The following is an 18,505-nucleotide window of genomic DNA, read 5'->3' on the forward strand; positions in this document are numbered from 1 at the left end:
GGTCTCCTGCCACTATTCTGCTAGTTAGCCTTCTCTTTTCCTTTTTCTTGTCAAAGTTTCAGGCTTACTCTATACATATTCAGCCAACTTCATACTGTCCTCGCTCTGGGTTTGCCTTACAAATTTGCCGACAAAGACTAGATCATTTTTTTTTTAAATGTGTTCATCTGGTAGCTGCTTTTGTTTAAAGCAAATTACATTTCTCCCACACATCGAAGTGCTTCGGGAGAAATCAAGGGTTCAGTGTCTTGCTCAAGGACACAAGGATTAAACTGCCCGCTCTGTGATTAACAGCCAGCCTGCTGTTACATCAGCGCTTGCAGCAAATACACCATGATTTGTATTGACTCAATTTATATTTCTTTGAAAAAATATAAATTTGAAAAGTTTTTATTACAATTCATTTTTCTACTCTTTCTGATATATCTTATAGCCTAGTCAGGGGATTGAGTTACACTCCACAATATGCGTCTATCTTTATTGACATACTTCATGTCATTACAACTGAACCATCTTCGTGACAAATTTGCCAAAGAAATCAATGAAAATACTACAGTAAATTTGGCCTTTTGCTCAAAAGTGTAATAATTAACGAATGAACCAACCCTTTTTCCACTACGACTCACAACCTTACTGTTTTGTTTCGCCGCGTTCCTTAGCATAACTTTCAGATGTAGCAGGCAACAGTTTCCAGTGAAAGAACTACAAAAACCCACAGTTTACTGCTTCCCCAGCACCAAACAACAGACGGACAAAGTTAACAACTGCCTGGTGAACATATTGGGTCATTTAGAAGTTAGAGAGCCAGATATTTCTCTCAGGAGTTGCTAGAGACTCACATCAGGTATCCGGAAACATGACTCCAATGAATGCTAATGTTGCTACGTATCTGTTGGATGTGTAAATAAGCCACTGTTTTGCAAATGAGTTGGCAGTATCAACCTAAAAGGTGATCATATGTCAGTGTTTTGTTTACAGTTTGTTTCAGCAACTCTCAATGGCTCCAAAAATCCGTTAATACAAGTTTGAACATCCAGACAAAAAGGAGCATTTGCATTTATATAGCCACGTGGACTCCTGAAACAAACAACTCGACTTAAATTGCCCAATCCTAAAATCTGATTCCTGGTTGATTTGGTGACGCTATCTGCTGTGGTCCCACACTTTTAATTAAGAAGTAAATATTGGCCTTTTTTCTGTCATTCTGTGAACAAGATTCTGATCTGATTCTATCCTGCACACATCAGGAGTAGGAAAGTTAAAGGGGATCTACCCTGCTCATTTTCAGGTTCATATTCATATTTTGTAACTCTACTGGGACATATTGATATGCTTTAATGTTCAAAATGTTCTTGGCATTTCAGACGGGGGGAATGTTTCCACTCAATTAAAGAAATTCCTAATGTGCAAATAGAGTCCTGACTTGAGAATAGTTGCAGCATGAGAGTGTTGATGGGGACAATCCCTGTGAAAGTCATTTAAAATCATTATCACCAACACGTGAGTTTCATCCTGGTGCACCAGGTGTGTGTGTGTAAAGAAATCCATATCTTTTTCTCATTATGATGCCACAAAAGACCTCTAGCGTGCAGGTATGTGTGTCTATCTGCGAGTAGTTGCAGCAGCAGATAAAACATGACCCCATTACCAGAGACAAACGACAAATATTCCCATGTAATGACCTTAAAGTGAAAAGCAATAAAGGCTTTATTTGTTTACAGGCAGCTGCAGCTTTGCTTCCTCATAATCATGAGGTCAAGTGTCTTTATAGTCGTTACGGCTCTTAACAGCAGCCCCTTTGTTTTCCTGGGCTTTTCCATGCGCGTGGCTTCTAATTTCCGCAGTTCAAAGAGGGTGAGTGTTCTCAACCTGATGTTGGCCCCTTTAGCCCTGCACAGATGCCGTACACTTCCTACGTCTTTCTTACTGGCCAAAAGCAAGTCAATTACTAGCCACATCCTGCCCTGCGTGACACCGGGAGGTTATGTCCAAAAAAACTTTATGAATAATACTGAGGTCTCTCTGGATTGCCTGGAGGCAGAGACCCAGAAATAGCGTCTGTGTCGTTTCAAAGCGGGGCAATTATCGCAGGCCAGGCTGGACGAATCGATTTCTGCAGGCTTTTTTAAATGCTCCTAGCCAATTATAAGGCAAGTGCATCCTCCCTTCTCTTTTACTCCCTACTCCCTAGTCTGGGTGCAGCCAGGCACCATTCCAACTGATAGCACCAGGACTGTGGTCCTTTTTCCTTCTACACCATCTCTCATTTTGTCTAACTCTCTTTTTCCACCAGTAAGATATTCCAATTATTACAGGAGCAACCCCCTTCCCTCTTCGCATCACATGATCATAAGCACAGTAGAAACCAGCTGCTGGTGAGAGAGCGAATAAGAGAGAGAGGGGAGAGAGAGAGAGAGAGAGAGAGAGAGGGAGAAACTCGCAGCGACACTGAACGCACCACACATACAAAGTAAACGAGAGGACCGCTCCGCTCGTGCAGGAGTTCTGCTCGTGTCACCCGTGGATACTATCACACAACCGTCTCCAAAAACCTCTCCGTGGGATTTTCTGGCTACCTCCTCCTTTTTGTATCGCCCCGCTTGTTTTTCTTTTTTTTTATTTCTCATCTTTCCTCCCCTGTTTTCATCCTTGAGCATCCTCAGGCTTCCCGCAAGTACCTCTACCTTGCCTGGCTAACTTTTCCATCCCACTCCTCCATCGCTCACCAACCCTCGGCAGTTCTCTCCCCCCCCCCCCCCCTTTACACCACCACTACCACCACCAACCACCCGCAGCCTCTTATTGCAGCCTCCCCTTGGATCGGGCGGAACCCCATTTGGCCACTCTTCCCCCGGGGCTTACTGCTACATGGGGCGCACGGTGTCGCTCGGAAAATGGTCTGCTGTCGGTCTCTAGGCGCCCCGCTGAACCTGCCGGGATTGGAGTTGTCGGTGCGAGTCTGCGTCTCTTCCCCAGCTCGCCCGTGCGGTCTGGGCCAGTGAGATATGGGTCTCTCCGTGGCGGCGCAGGCACCGCTCTCGGAGCCCAAGCGGCCGCGCCAGTGGAGCGGGACGGCGGGAGGCTGGCTCCGGATCACCCTGGTGTCTTTCCTCGCCACTTTACCTGTGGAGCAGCTGCGCGCCTTCCCGTCCTCCCTCAGCGACTGCCAGACGCCAACCGGCTGGAACTGCTCCGGTGAGAATCCTAAGGCAGAGTTTTGCCATGTTTGTGCTTTATAATAAAGACGCGTATTCTAACCTTGCAAAGTTTAGAGGACCTCGTAGATAAGATATATTGTGGCTTGTTGTCCTGCGTGTGTTTGCGCTTTGCAGTGTGATCCTGAGCTCTGCAAAGCCCGGTGATGAGAGGATGCAGAGTTTTTTTATTTTTTGTTTGGGGGGGGGGGGGGGGGGGTTGCTTGGATGTGCTGGTTGAGTTTGTCTCGGAGCATGGCAGCGAAGCATGGCAGAATTATCACCTGGCAGGTACGGATCAATGATTTCGATCCGAGACAAAGTGGAAACAGCAGCAGTGAGGGGCATTTTAACGGGAAACGTCGCTGGATAATGAATGGAAGCGGGAAAAACACGGTGTGCGCCAATAATATAAATAAATAATAAAACCAACACCGTGGGACACACATGGGAGATAGTATAGTTAATATTTTACACATACATAGTTCTAGTCAAACTCGGGATATTTTATACTAATCGTGGCTTAAATTGCCTACCTTTTAATAAAACACACGGAGAAATCTTATTGAATTGGCTTTGTTTGGTATTGTAGTCCTCTTATCAAGTGTTCCTTTAAATACATATCTACCTGGGTTTTTTTAATTTTTATGGGCCACCGAGCAGTAAACTTGTTTTCTCTGCTCCGTGCCCAAAGCGATAAAGGGAGAGCAGAAGGAGCGGACCGGTCTGCAGCGCCTCCTCGCCTCCCTTTGTAAATCAGCCTGTGCCGCCATATATTTCCCCTGTCGCCTGTCCAAGTCTGAGCCCTTAAAATAGCTCCGAGCCGATTCCACACACACTCACGGCCACGAGCAGTATTGATATTATAGCTCATAACACACACGTCAATATGGAGTCATGCCGTTTGCAACCCCAAATACCAGCAGGGTAGGCTTGGATGTTACATTAAAGAGAGTGGTGTCATCAAACATCATAGAAAGAGTTTTCAGGACATTTAACAAAATAAAAAACTCTTTGTATAAGAAAATGGAGACATCATTTGGATTTAAAGCGAATTAGAATTAGAATGAACTAAAACCCCAACATGTGAGGGTTTTTATTTTTATTGTAGTGATTAAGAAGAATTGGAAGAACGTCATTTTAAGCATCTTGGGTATGTTATTTCTATTTTTTTCTTTAGTTAACCAAAAATCACAAGACAAAATGGAGAATAGTGAAATTGGACACCCCGGTAAGGTATACCAGAGTTGAGAATAGGGTAATTCCCTACAAATAAAGCTTTAAAGTGCACAGTGTAATCTGCTATATGCACAATTTTAGATTGAAATGAAAAAAAAAATCTATAGAAAATACCAGTAGTTGTGATGCATGAGCTCGTCTGTGTTTAGCCTAATACTTTAATTTAGAAGTGTGTTTTGGTGTTTCAGCCTATGTTTATTTAGATGCTCCATAATGATTACGGTATATTGGAGGATCCCTCAGTGCTGCAGTCGCTGGTGCTGATGATCTGCTCGTGGCTGATAATAGTATCCTGTATACACACTTTCCCCACTTCCTGACACTCTTATATGCATCTTGAGGCTTTTATGCAACATGCCTTAAGGAGGCTTAAGTGCACATACTGAGAACAAAGCACACATATACACACACATGCCCCCAGCATCAATTAGAATTAATAGGACAGAACAAGTGACACGTGGTCTGTCGTGAAAAAACCCTTTCAAAATTAATTATTATAGGAGAAAAAAACTCAGTAATTGCACCGGGCTTAATTATCCACTCCTTCCTGCATATCATGCACTTTAACAACAAGACTAATGTGTGACAGTATTCAGCAAGGGAGAATGAGCCAGGCTCGAAAAACAGCTTTGTGATGAGTTCCGTGTCACCTCGGTGCTAAGATGCAGATAATTATGGTGTGTAGTGTCATTAAAATGGGATTCGGGGTACGAGTTTTAGCAGTACTGTCTTTGAACTCAGGCTGAAATAGATTCTGTTTCATGGAATAGAGCAGAAAGGGCAGAACGTTGACAAAGATTGTCATTCTGGTTGGTTTGCATCTGCGTATGGCAATAAATGACTGTCATTTGAAGGCTTCACTGAGACAGAACAGAGGATCCAAAAATGATCTTGACACTAAGTTAATCTTTGTTCTGTGGTGAGCCCAGGGATAGACTTGGTCTTGAGATGTCTGTGGTGAACAGAATGTCACTGAGATACATGCATTATAAAGAGTATTTTTGAAAACACATATGGATCAGCTTATCTATACAGAAACAATATTTGTTTTCCACTCCTTTACATGCTGCATATTTTTGCAAATTAATGTGATTGTTGATGTCATTTTTGGTGTAATGGAACCTGCAAACTATACATAGGAAGTGTTAATATAAAACTTCTTTGAAAGGAACTATGAAACCTTTCTGTCACCAGTCAACATATTAAGGAAATCATATTATTGAAAGTGAAGAGCTTTTCACTGAAGACATTTTTGACATGCCAAAAGCATACATAATAAACAAAACAAAAACAAAAAGGCAAACTTTTTATTTAGCTGTTCAGTTTTAGGTTATTGATCAAGCTGGCTCACTGTCATACTGTCATGGCATACTAGTACTGATGGTTAGAATGAAGTGATATCAAATTTGTTTTACATTCAAAGTTCATACCTCCTAATACATTGTGAATTAAACAGGACAATATACTTATTTTAATGGATTATTCTCAGAGAGATACCTTACTGTTGGGGGGGAAGCCTGACATTGGTTCTGACATACTGTGGGTGCACATTACAAGCTGGAAAGTACTTTGAAATACTTCACTTTTCTGACAGGTAAACTCAGTTTTTTGTCGCCTTTAGAGGGCAGCACAAAACGTTGTACATATATATTGGGACATACAGTATTTTACCTGACATATTCAAACCGAATATTCTATTATTTTATCTAAAGAGCCTGATTTAAAGGCTAATCTCACAGTCTAATCTTCACACTGACACACAAGATAAATCCATTTGGGTTACATGGGGGTGCAGAAAATACAGTATATTCGTTATACTACTTTGTTATAAATATCAGTCCATTAATAATACTGTTAATACAAATGCTGTTATAGCTTTCCATCAATCTCTATACTGGTGTGAATAAATTACCATGTAGAGTAATGTGCACTATCCAAATTCCACAGGGGTAGAATCTTTTGATGGCCTCAGTGAAGCTAAAAAACAACAGCATGAGGCTTCTGTGTCAAAATAAAAGAACACATTTATAAAACAGAGCGCTTACATAATACAGCACCAAAGTGCTTAATATATTTTAAATGTATGAATGTTTTCCTGTCAAACCCATTGCAGGGAGGACCACCGCAAGAAACTTGCAGCGTTCTCTCAATGTCTCTGTTGTTTAGTTTAATTTCTGTTTATCAAAATTCTAAAAACGGGGTAATAGAATTACGGCCAGAAGTTATTCCATACATATGCAAATATACATGCAAGCTTGAAAAACCTATGTTCTTTAAAACTGGCTCTCGCACTTTTGACACATAAGAAAACAGTTTCAATCCACTAGAAAAAGGACAAAAACACCACAACGCTACACAACAGTCCATCAGTCTACAATGGGCAAGACTTGACCAGTTAGATTTTACTTTGTATATTCTTAGTCAGTTACACCCCTACTAGATAGTTGTGAAATGTTTTCGGAGCTTTGTTGCTGAAATCAAATGTCTTTACTGCTGGCAATAACACTAATGAGAGCCATGAGACTCAACCTAAACAGTTGTGGGCTGCAAAACCAAAACATTGTGCTGAAAGACGCTAAAACACTCAAAAACTGCTGAGTCAGGCGATACTTCTCTCCCGGTTCAGGACCGAAATACGAATGAGACCTTCGAGTGACTTTGTTTACTTTTTATATAAGATGATTGCTGAACGGTGCTCCAAGATTGAGGTCTTACGATTAATTAAGTATCTATGCATGGAAATGATAATGGAGAGCCACATCTTTTCACATTAATTGGGCAAGGTTTTTTTATATCCATGCGGCACAGTTGACTTCAGTGTGTTCAGCATTTTGTGTAATCATCACAGTTGTGGCATTTTACATGTAGTCTTTTTTGGCTTGTAGGCCTCCTGCTTAAAATAAACAAGCAAAGTCTGTGTTATCTTTAAAAGGTGTTCTTAATGAATTTGGCCAAAAATCAGCTCATGCCTTTGTGCCATTTTATTTATCTGTATCAAAAACAAGTTGAGAATATTAGTATTTATCTCTTGCCTTCCTAAGTACCGATTGCACCCGTTTCATTTTTACCAGAATAGAATTCCACTATTAAAGAATTTCATGAACGTCTACCCACAATTACCCACAATTTCTATCCAAAGATACTGTGCATATCCTGTGATGGAATTTCCTAGCAAGAGCCACAATCCCTTCTTCTCTGAACCCCCATCCCCCCCCACCTTGCTTTTGTTCACTCTGAAAGGCCATGTGATGCTTTGATAGTTGAAGTGACAGGGATGAGTGCAGAATATGCAAAGCCACCTGTAAATCCCATCAAGTGGAGTGAATTACCAGTAGTCTGGAGAGAATCGGCCATCTGCTTTCAAGATTTGTCAACACGGAGGTCAAGAGTGCCTCTCTTGCAAGCAGGTCCACACCTTTGAGAGAAAACAGTGGCAGAAAAATGTGAATAAGACATGCAGGGAGGTCTAATCACCAGAGTTACTAATTAGCAACTACCATGGAGGGAGTTGTTTTGTTGCTTTATTTGAAAACTTGCTGTAATTAAAGCACCATGCTCGTTAATGACTTTTAATAACATCATAATGGCTGAACTGTGACTCTCCTTATTTGGAAACCTGTTGCAAAGTTATAAAATAAAGGGCCCCTGGCATAAGGGAGGTCAAGAAAAAAGGATGTCTCATCACTGTGGTTGTTCAGCCTTCATTATTAATTTAGCCTACTTAATTATTTATCAGAACAATGCTTAAAACAGGGGGGAAGGACTCCTGGTGCTTCTTTAGTGTTGTGCAATTCCAGGTAGGTAAGGAGGAGGAGATGCATTTGGCTGACAAGCTCTCTCTTTTAGACAAGTAAGTGCTTCGCTTGCCATCTTAATCGTTAGCATATAAACATTACCTTTTCAATATTTGATGTTTGCCAGCTTGTTTTCGTTAATTATTCAGCTCACTGTAATCTCCTCCTGGAACGGCAGGTCGGGAGCAGGAAGTGTTAGTTTTCCAGGCCTCTGACACAGGCATCTCAGGCTGTGCACAGAAACCCTGTAACAACCAGCAGCAATCAGCATTTTGTGGAGGACGGTATGCGAGAGGGAGTTTGCTCTCTAATCAGCGCACTTATAGTGAAACGGTTTCCAATTATAAAAAATATTTTGTAAATATTAATAGGACAAGTAGACACAAAACAAAATAACCCCACTAGACCCCAACCAGTGATTTAGCAACGCAGAAATACATATGAATAATTACAGGTCAGATCATCAAGAATATCACACATGTCATTAATATCAAAACATTTATACTTGGACACTATTAAAGAGGAATATGTTCTCATTCAACTGTTGAGGTGTTACCTTCTTCACCCTACAATTGATTTATGTAACATTGAAGATGTCAGAATAAGAGTCTGTTCCATTTCCAGAGTCTTTAAGATATAAAACAACATGTTAAAAAGTGACTTTTAGGTAGAAATACTGAATATTTTACTCAAGGACAGGAAATTCTATGTTTTTTATAGCCATAACAGCAGTAATTTTGACAAAACAATGTATTTTTGTAAAAAAAATGTTGCTGGTTTCCACAACCTGTGTGTCAGTGGTCCTGTCTTACATTAATTCCCTAGTTTTGATTTCTAAAACAACACCCTCCTGTCCACAATTTTCATACTTTTGCTCTCTCTTTTTATCCCACCATAAAAGGGTGTCAAATTGTATTTTTAACGTGTGACACCATAGATGTGTAAAGAGAACTTGAGAACTGCGTCAGGCATCAAAGCCAATTTGACATATTGGCGAAACCACGGAACAAGTAGTTCCAAGTACGTCACATGTTGCTATTTGGCCCACAAATAAGAACACTGAAATAGCATTTAATTCATTTAAATCATTATGTCCAAAAAGTTAAAACTACTACACAAATCCAGAGTTCTGTTCCTAGGCATAATACAGTGGGTATGTGAACTGAGACCAAGCAGTCAAAGGAAATGCTAGTGTGTTGCATTATGGGCACATAGAGGCTGAAGATCGGGGGAAAAAAGATATCTGGCATTCAACAAATTTGGCATCATGCACCACGGTGCCCAAAGGAATACACACTTTCCTTGTACACTGAAAGAACTGAAACGTTGACTTTAATTAAATGTATTATGTCAACAAATTTCACACAACTGTATTTGGTTAGTTGAAAGTAATAATATTGGGTTGAACTGAATATTTTATAATATTCCAACTAACTTAATACTGTTATGTGAAATCTCTTGACATAATACATTTAATTAAAGTCAACATCTTTTTCAGTGTACATCCGTGGTGATATACAACTTATTTTTAATCAGTAGTCAGTCACATTAACAAGAAAAGGCTGTGTTTTTGTTTTCTCATACTGTAAGGAACAACACAGCTATTTTCACTACCACTTTTGGTACTGCCTGTAATGTGGTAGCAAACCTACAACGTTGTGTATTACAATTTCAATACACCACAACTAAATATTATCCCTAACGGACGTAAAATGCTTATAGACATATAGTCCTTCTTGTGTGTATCTTTACATACAGTGGGGCAAAAAAGTATTTAGTCAGCCACCAATTGTGCAAGTTCTCCCATTTAAAAAGATGAGAGAGGCCTGTAATTTTTATCATAGGTACACTTCAACTATGAGAGACAGAATGAGAAAAGAAAATCCAGGAAATCACATTGTAGGATTTTTAAAGAATTAATTGGTAAATTCCTCAGTAAAATAAGTATTTGGTCACCTACAAACAAGCAAGATTTCTGGCTCTCACAGACCTGTAACTTCTTCTTTAAGAGGCTCCTCTGTCCTCCACTCGTTACCTGTATTAATGGCACCTTTTTGAACTCGTTATCAGTATAAAAGACACCTGTCCACAACCTCAAACAGTCATACTCCAAACTCCACTATGGCCAAGACCAAAGAGCTGTCAAAGGAGACCAGAGACAAAATTGTAGACCTGCACCAGGCTGGGAAAACTGAATCTGCAATAGGTAAGCAGCTTGGTGTGAAGAAATCACCTGTGGGAGCAATTATTAGAAAATGGAAGACATACAAGACCCCAGCTAATCTCCCTCGATCTGGGGCTCCACGCAAGATCTCACCCCGTGGGGTCAAAATGATCACAAGTACAGTGAGCAAAAATCCCAGAACCACACGGGGGGACCTAGTGAATGACCTGCAGAGAGCTGGGACCAAAGTAACAGAGGCTACCATCAGTAACACACTACGCCGCCAGGGACTTAAATCCTGCAGTTCCAGACGTGTCCCCCCGCTTAAGCCAGTACATGTCCAGGCCCGTTTGAAGTTTGCTAGAGGGCATTTGGATGATCCAGAAGAGGATTGGGAGAATGTCATATGGTCAGATGAAACCAAAATAGAAGTTTTTGGTAAAAACTCAACTTGTCGTGTTTGGAGGAGAAAGAATGCAGAGTTGCATCCAAAGAACACCATACCTACTGTGAAGCATGGGGGTGGAAACATCATGCTTTGGGGCTGTTTTTCTGCAAAGGGACCAGGACGACTGATCCGTGTAAAGGAAAGAATGAATAGGGCCATGTATCGTGAGATTTTGAGTGAAAACCTCCTTCCATCAGCAAGGGCACTGAAGATGAAGCGTGGCTGGGTCTTTCAGCATGACAATGATCCCAAACACACCGCCAGGGCAACGAAGGAGTGGCTTCGTAAGAAGCATTTCAAGGTCCTGGAGTGGCCTAGCCAGTCTCCAGATCTCAACCCCATAGAAAATCTTTGGAGGGAGTTGAAAGTCCGTGTTGCCCAGCGACAGCCCCAAAACATCACTGCTTTAGAGGAGATCTGCATGGAGGAATGGGCCCAAATACCAGCAACAGTGTGTGGAAACCTTGTGAAGACTTACAGAAAACGTTTGACCTCTGTCATTGCCAACAAAGGGTATATAACAAAGTATTGAGATGAACTTTTGTTATTGACCAAATACTTATTTTCCACAATAATTTGAAATAAATTCTTTAAAAATCCTACAATGTGATTTTCTGGATTTTTTTTCCCCATTTTGTCTCTCATAGTTGAGGTATACCTATGATAAAAATTACAGGCCTCTCTCATCTTTTTAAATGGGAGAACTTGCACAATTGGTGGCTGACTAAATACTTTTTTGCCCCACTGTATCTCTAATTTTATCAGTCTGGAAACTTGCTTTAGGAATCAGATTTCTACTTGTATAACTTGATCTTGGTTTGGATGTGACAGGATTGCGCTTGGGATGCCAAAATGCGACTCTCAAAGCTCATGGTTTAAAAAAAGGATTTGGTATTCAAAAAATATGACAGATTAACTGACTTATCAAGTCTTCTTTGATACTGAAACCATCAAGATGACGCAGCTCCCAGGATCTGACAGTTATGATTGATTAATATCTCGGGATGATCATAGTTCTGCACATTGGGAATGTTCCTCTTTGAATTTCTGAATTATTTTCTTTTACTACACTCAGACCCTTTTTTTCCTGCTGTTTTTTGGACAGGCTCCCTGTAGTTGTCAGAACTGAGTTCTAGCAGAAATGGATCTGAGGTGTTGGAGACAATAACAGTAAATGCTTTACTTTGTTAAATGGTGTGGATGTGGATGCTACACTCCTCTCTGAAAAATCCATGGGTGTGCAGAGCTGTCAGCAACCGTATCTTAACCTACTCAACAAGGAAAACAATTTGTTTTTACAAAAACCAAGAAGAGCAAGGAGTACATCTTTGGAATTTCAAAAGGAGCTAACGGCAAAAAAATGCACCCATCATGTTAAGGTTTAAGCTACACTTTGAGCTGTTTCTTATTGAACAATCCATTTTATGATCCTGTTTTAAAGAAAGCTTTTTTACGACAAATCTTGCTCTAGTGATATTGACGTTCTCCAAAATGATGCACTCGGATTGCTGAATTTTAAACATGTACTTCTTCTCAGTAAAGTGGATTGTTGCACTTGCCAAATTAGTTTTATGGGTAAAACACAACATGGCTCGGATGATGAAAACCAACTTGCATGTGTGGGTGATTATGTGTCATTTATTTAATTTATTTATTTTAAAGAATATTGCATTCGCTATGAACTCAGCTGACAAGTATGAGAAATTGCCTCCCAGATTGTACCAGTTCCGTAAATCTATATTTTCAGGCGCTTTAAAGTAATCAATGTCATATAAATAATTGAGATTGGTGGTGTATTTTCTTTGGAACCGAAACCCTGTTGGCCCTGATTTTTTCTGAGAGGTGATCATCTGGGACATTTATTCTATTATGTTTTATACTTGTTTCACTCATAGGCTTGACATCCCTAACAAAAGCTGATGTGTCCTTGTAAACATTTTGCGGAACACTCTTTTGTTATTGTAGTGTTGACAAAGTATCCTTTTTATTTCATCTATCAGTCTTGATTGCTCTGTTGCTCTTATAACCAGCTGCAATGAATACCTAAGTTGTTGTTTACAAGTGATACATGTGTTCTTCTTGCTCATGTCGACTGAAGATATCCAAGCTGCACATCTGTCTCTTGGTAAGGAAGACAGGTTAATGGAATGTTCAGGAGTCACATTCTCTCTTTTTCCTTTCATATAAAAACAATTTCCTGCTCTCCAAAAAAATCTACTAAAATATCAAACTATGAAATTAGTAGCTTGGAGTGATTCCACAAAAAACAAACCCATCTTACAAAGCTTGTGAGAAAAGGATCTGAAATTCTCCAACAATGTATATACACTTAGCCAACAGTATGATCGTCATTATAACAATGCCTTTCCTCAGTAGGTATTACAGTGCCAGTTGCCTGGGTGCCAATTTTTTTGTGGCTCTCCAGATTGCCTCGTATGACCCTCTTTGGGCTAAGGGCTTCGTTCCATCCATGCACTCCAAGCGTCAAGACCTCTCATGTCCCTGTTCTTGGCTCGATGATTGTATATTTGCAAGTAGAGTTTAGACTTTATGACCATTCAGGACCCTGGCAAATAGCAGGTTCATTTCAACACTGGGTCTATTCTCCATGGGGTATTATTGCCTGATGGGTTTTAGAAGTGGAAAAGGGGCATTGGTTATTAGAGCCAGGCTACAGAAGGTACCGAGTCTATGTCTCCAATATAATAAGACTCTGTATAAATAGAAAATAGTTTGTAAAAAAAATGCTGGTAAAGTCAATGGTAAAAAAATCCAAAGCTGAGAACGTTAAAATTCTCTTCTGTATTTTGGTGATTAAATCTGTCGGATTTTTAGCAGGGCAATAGGGTACCATTAAACTTTATCTTCAATAAGACGTGGACCAATATAAAAACGGTGATTTCAAAGTGCTTCTTCTGATGGAGTTGAATCACTCAAGCAGTCCAACTGTGAATTGTTCTTTTCATTGTGTTGTGCCAACTGATTGTGTGGTGGCTGCCTTTTGAATACAACAATTTTAAGGATTTTTCAACCTAACCCAAGTATGAGTAAAATATACAGTAGAGCTACATTCTGTGGTTGTGGGTAGGAAGAGAGAGGGGACATAGTGCGGAGTTGTCCTTGAGTCTGACAGTGACACCATACCTTCATCAAGAGAGCTTTTAAAGCTGAACTTGGCATTTTTGCTTCCTGTAGAATAGGGATGGATATCGTCCAGATTTTATTGATACCATTACTGCTTATTGATACCAGCATTTATCGATATTCTACTCAATACTTAACACAAATTAAATAAAGACATTGCATTAAATGATGTGCAAAGGTTCAATAATAGTGTATTTATTCTTTTTCAGAAATAACTGTAGGCCTATTGCTAAAATCTTTGAGAAAGAAAAAAGATAAGAAATCAAATATTTTGGATGTCTTATTTATTATTTATCCCACCCTGTCAGCTATTACTGTGGGATTACAGAATAAAACAAAGCATTGAAAGATGAGGTTCAATATTTCAAATGGTTAGAAAGCCTTTATCACATGAGCTGCATGTTCCTCCCCAACCAGAACGTGGCGTAACATACATAGCAGCACCATACGTCCAGCAGCTTATTAGTATCCCAGTGCTGACCAATCCGGTTACCAATTTAGTACCGGTTCTCGATACCCATCCCTACTCTAAAAACATAATTACAAAAGAGGGTATCTGTATGAGATCAATTTATCACTCAATTAGGAGTTGTTTGTTCATACTTGAGTTGCGGCCTGGTAAATTACCTGAAACTTAAATGTATTTCTTCTAAGAGATGTTGGAACATCAATTGGTATTAACTTGATCTGAGTCAAAAGCTAAAATAGCAGGGATGCAACAATTCTCCGTCAGGCTACAAAGCATGAACGGAGACAAATAGGCACAAACCGCACATTGTTCATCTTTGAACATCAAAGATAAGTATCTTTGTTCACCCTCTGCTTGAAATTCAAATTATCCCACGCATTCTGGACTTCAGGCCCTTCTTGAAATACAATATTTGTCATATTAATTGCTTAATTAAACATTTCTAAATGTTTAAAACTACCAAGCCCAAACGCTGCTGCTGCAAAAGCCACACATAAAGTTAAACACGCCTAATCAGCTGGAACAGTAATATATAAGGTGTTGCATTGTTATCACTGTGTCTGTTTCCACAGTTCTCTTTGTTGTTTTGCTGCAGTGGGAGTTGGAAATCTCTAGCTATGCATTTCTGTTTAATTCAGGTGACTCAGACACAGACACTGATATGTTTTATAGGAGCTGAAGTGTCCCTGGTGCGCTTGATTTTCTACGGTGGTTGACGTTTCTTCATAAAATTGAGATAAAAATAAGACGTTATGCTTTGGAAGAAGTATATGTGTGTCCAAAGTGACAGTTAAACTACAGGTTGGCCCAAAATTCTCAAGGCCATCTCTCAAAATTCATGTTTGAGAATAAAAGTTTTATAAATCTTATAACATATTGATGAGAGAGTTGGCAATGATACTTAAATGTGATGCTAAATTTAATTGCAAATCAATTATTATAGATGCTAAACAAAGATGCTCAATATAAGAAAAAGTAAGGATTATCTCCAAACAGCAAGGCAGCATATCATTCCTGAATGCAATATACTTTTGATTTGCATAACTAGTGGAATCAGTCAGGCTCTAGTGTATTTTAAAGCTGATGTATCAGATTGTATAGATGCATAATGCATAATAATGACTTCTAGACTAATACCCCCAAACAGTATTAACAATCCGAGATTCAGAAAAAAATCTTATTTTGCTGCACAACGTCTAAAATCAGGCTCTAATCTGAGCGCTTTGTGTTTTCATCAGCAGTCACAGAGCAATGTCCCCCCCCCCACAACTGAAGTCATAAAGTTGATCAAAAGTAATGCTACCTCAAATATGTTGTGCTCTGTGCCAAACCTTCAGCATTATAGCAAACTTGGAATACAGCCTTTGCGTCTTTTACCTTGAAATGAATGAGATCGTACTGCTGGCCAAATATTCCCCGCAAAGATAAATCATAATGCTTTAACAATAAACATGTCCGACTCTATTTCAGCTGGAATTCGATCAAATTTAGATGTACTTTTGAAATGCAAAAGACTGCATGTACATGACGTTGTCTTTTGTAAGCAATCAGTTCAGGTAGACTAATAGCCCAGGGCTCAGTCTAGTCTCATACCCATGTGACTCTTTGATTTGATTCAGGATGCTTTGTTGGAGTCATTTGAGATCCCTAACACAGCCAGAATCGGATCATATCCCAGGTTTGCCTCTCCAGGACAACGCCCAAGAGTCAACCTTGTTGTACACAAACAAATATCACAGGACAAACCTGACTAAACGAGTAGAGAATCAGATGCTACTGCCCATGTGACATTGTGGGCTGATATATTTAATCAGCGCTGTCCACCGCCATGATCCAAACACCAATTGAAGGAATAACTTTTGTTCATCCCTCCAGAGACATGTGTTTTTTTTTAACTGTCTTTCATCATTTTGGCAGCTAAGGACGAGCATGTGTACTAGCATTGTCTTTTTAAAGTGCACAGTACGTAATCAAAGTGTGCAGGGTGCTTTGGGAGCCATGACTAATGGTGGACACTCATTATGGACGACCCTGACTGGGGCCGAGGTTGCACTTGCTTCAGGCCTGAACATAGAAACACTTAGTCACTGATGTCTCTTGTTGGCTTTGGTCCTCCAGGTTCTGATGACCGGGACACAGACCTGTTCTTGTGCGACACCAACACATGCAAGTTCGATGGGGAATGTCTAAGAATTGGGAACATGGTGACATGCATTTGCGACTTCAAGGTAAGATCTTTTTATAATTTTGTTTCGCTGTTCTATTTTCCTTTTGAGGTGTGTTTGGTTTTAATTGTCAGTTCATTAAACCGTTCTAAGAACACAGATTGTGTTATTATAGCTTTAGCAACTGCAAAACTGTTACGGCCTGTCAAGCTTTGCATTTCTTTACATGTGGAAGTGTGAATTGAGCTTTAGCAATACACTGCTGGTTTTTTAAAGCCACTCTAAAGCAAAAGCACAAAAAAGTGTTAAGAATGGATTACATTTCAAATTTTAATTTTATTATTAGCTGTTATTGATTGTTCAAAAAAGCCCTGTTTATGAATGGCGTATTCTTTGAGTGGTATTACTACACTGTCTGGAGGTCAACATTAGCAGTTTTTTGTTAACGTGGGGTTGGGGTAGGAAATCCATTTGTATTCTGTCCACTAGAAAAGTACCCAACTTCGACATTTTCCTTTTCAAATCTTTCTCAGTAAAGCATGATGTTTATTTGGTTAATTAAAGACCTATTTAGTATAAAATACATGATCAAACGAGTATGATTTAGAGCATGGCTACCTTCCAGTTGGGGAGATGGATATTTTTGTCTGAGAAGTTTAACTCTTTACAGCGGGCATTTAATACATGAAGGTATATTTAAACATTTTGGTTGGCAAAAAATATATAGTTCTGTGTTCAGTTGTTATCTATTATGGATCATAAAAAATAAGATTGCAGTGGCCAAATGCCTAATTCAAGATTTCAAAATAGTATTTCACTAACCATTGGATGACGTAATGTTGGCTATTTAAGTCAATGGAATATACTAATAAGTGAGTGTAATGCACCATTTTTTAAACAATCCATGAGATCACTTAGATAGGGAACTACAGCTAATAAAGACTTTTAGTGTAAGCAGTAACTGCGGGCAGTATCCGTATCACCAAAGATTTAGTCAAATAGATAAATCATATTTCTTATGGTCTCAGATTGTTAGATTAGCACAATATATATCAGAAGCGAGTGTATGCTTGCATAGGACATCAAAAACAGAATGAATTCATGAAAGAGTAGATCAGTTTACTAATTCTATTAAGATTGTATTTTGTTGCTGTATCTACTTGAAACTTAACAGGATTCAATTGTCAAGTGTTCACATAGTGATATACACAGATTGTGCCCTTGAAGAGCGAAAAAAGCATACCTTAAAATGTACTTAGTTGAAAAAGGTTTAGATGAAAGTTAACATGTATAAATAAAATTAACATAGATCGAAGTCCATTGTCTTGATTGGACAATACTGGTCCCAAGGGGTGGTGGTTTACGACTCCTTGTGAATTTTCATTAGACTATGTTGAACCATTGTTCGCTCTCAACATTCATAAACAAGGCTTCCCCCGATAAGGCTTAAACTAAAAGACCCTCATTAATCGCATAAATCTAGGAAATTATACCCTTCTTGATAATGACTCATACTTAACTTTACGACCACACCGATAATAAAAAAGGAGCAAACCAGTCAACCGACTATCGATTTCAGTTTGCCAGTTTAACACGCTATGCAGAGTCCCTACATAAATGAAGCCGCAGAGATCTGAAGACATAGCATGTGTTCTCATCCGTCGCTTTTATCAGAACGTCATCAGCACAGCCAGGCTCTCGGCAGGCTGACACTCGATTGGTCACCAGCTTTTATCTCAATTTCGTACTTCCCTGGGAGCCAACGTTAACAGAGGCATTGCAGATAAATGACATTACAGCTCCATTCCTCTTCAGGAGATCTCACACTGATAGTGCTGTTGCTGCGCGCCGACCCACTCTGGTATGCCTTTAGAAAAGAGCAGGTCAA

The 18,505-nt window shown here is 39.5% G+C and overlaps 1 protein-coding gene across 1 annotated transcript in view; it reads left to right on the forward strand.

The window, feature by feature from the left end:
• Positions 1-2,848: 2,848 nt before the first annotated feature.
• The window catches only part of tmeff2a (transmembrane protein with EGF-like and two follistatin-like domains 2a), a 105,550-nt gene continuing 89,893 nt past the window's right edge, over positions 2,849-18,505 (forward strand). Inside the window, exons 1-2 of the mRNA XM_063888159.1 lie at positions 2,849-3,195; positions 16,571-16,680. Coding sequence (XP_063744229.1) covers positions 3,006-3,195; positions 16,571-16,680 — 300 coding nt within the window. The 5' untranslated portion in view covers positions 2,849-3,005. The remainder of the gene's footprint in view (positions 3,196-16,570; positions 16,681-18,505) is intronic.

This window comes from Eleginops maclovinus, chromosome 7 (genome assembly GCF_036324505.1).
Source record: "Eleginops maclovinus isolate JMC-PN-2008 ecotype Puerto Natales chromosome 7, JC_Emac_rtc_rv5, whole genome shotgun sequence".
Lineage (NCBI taxonomy): Eukaryota > Metazoa > Chordata > Actinopteri > Perciformes > Eleginopidae > Eleginops > Eleginops maclovinus.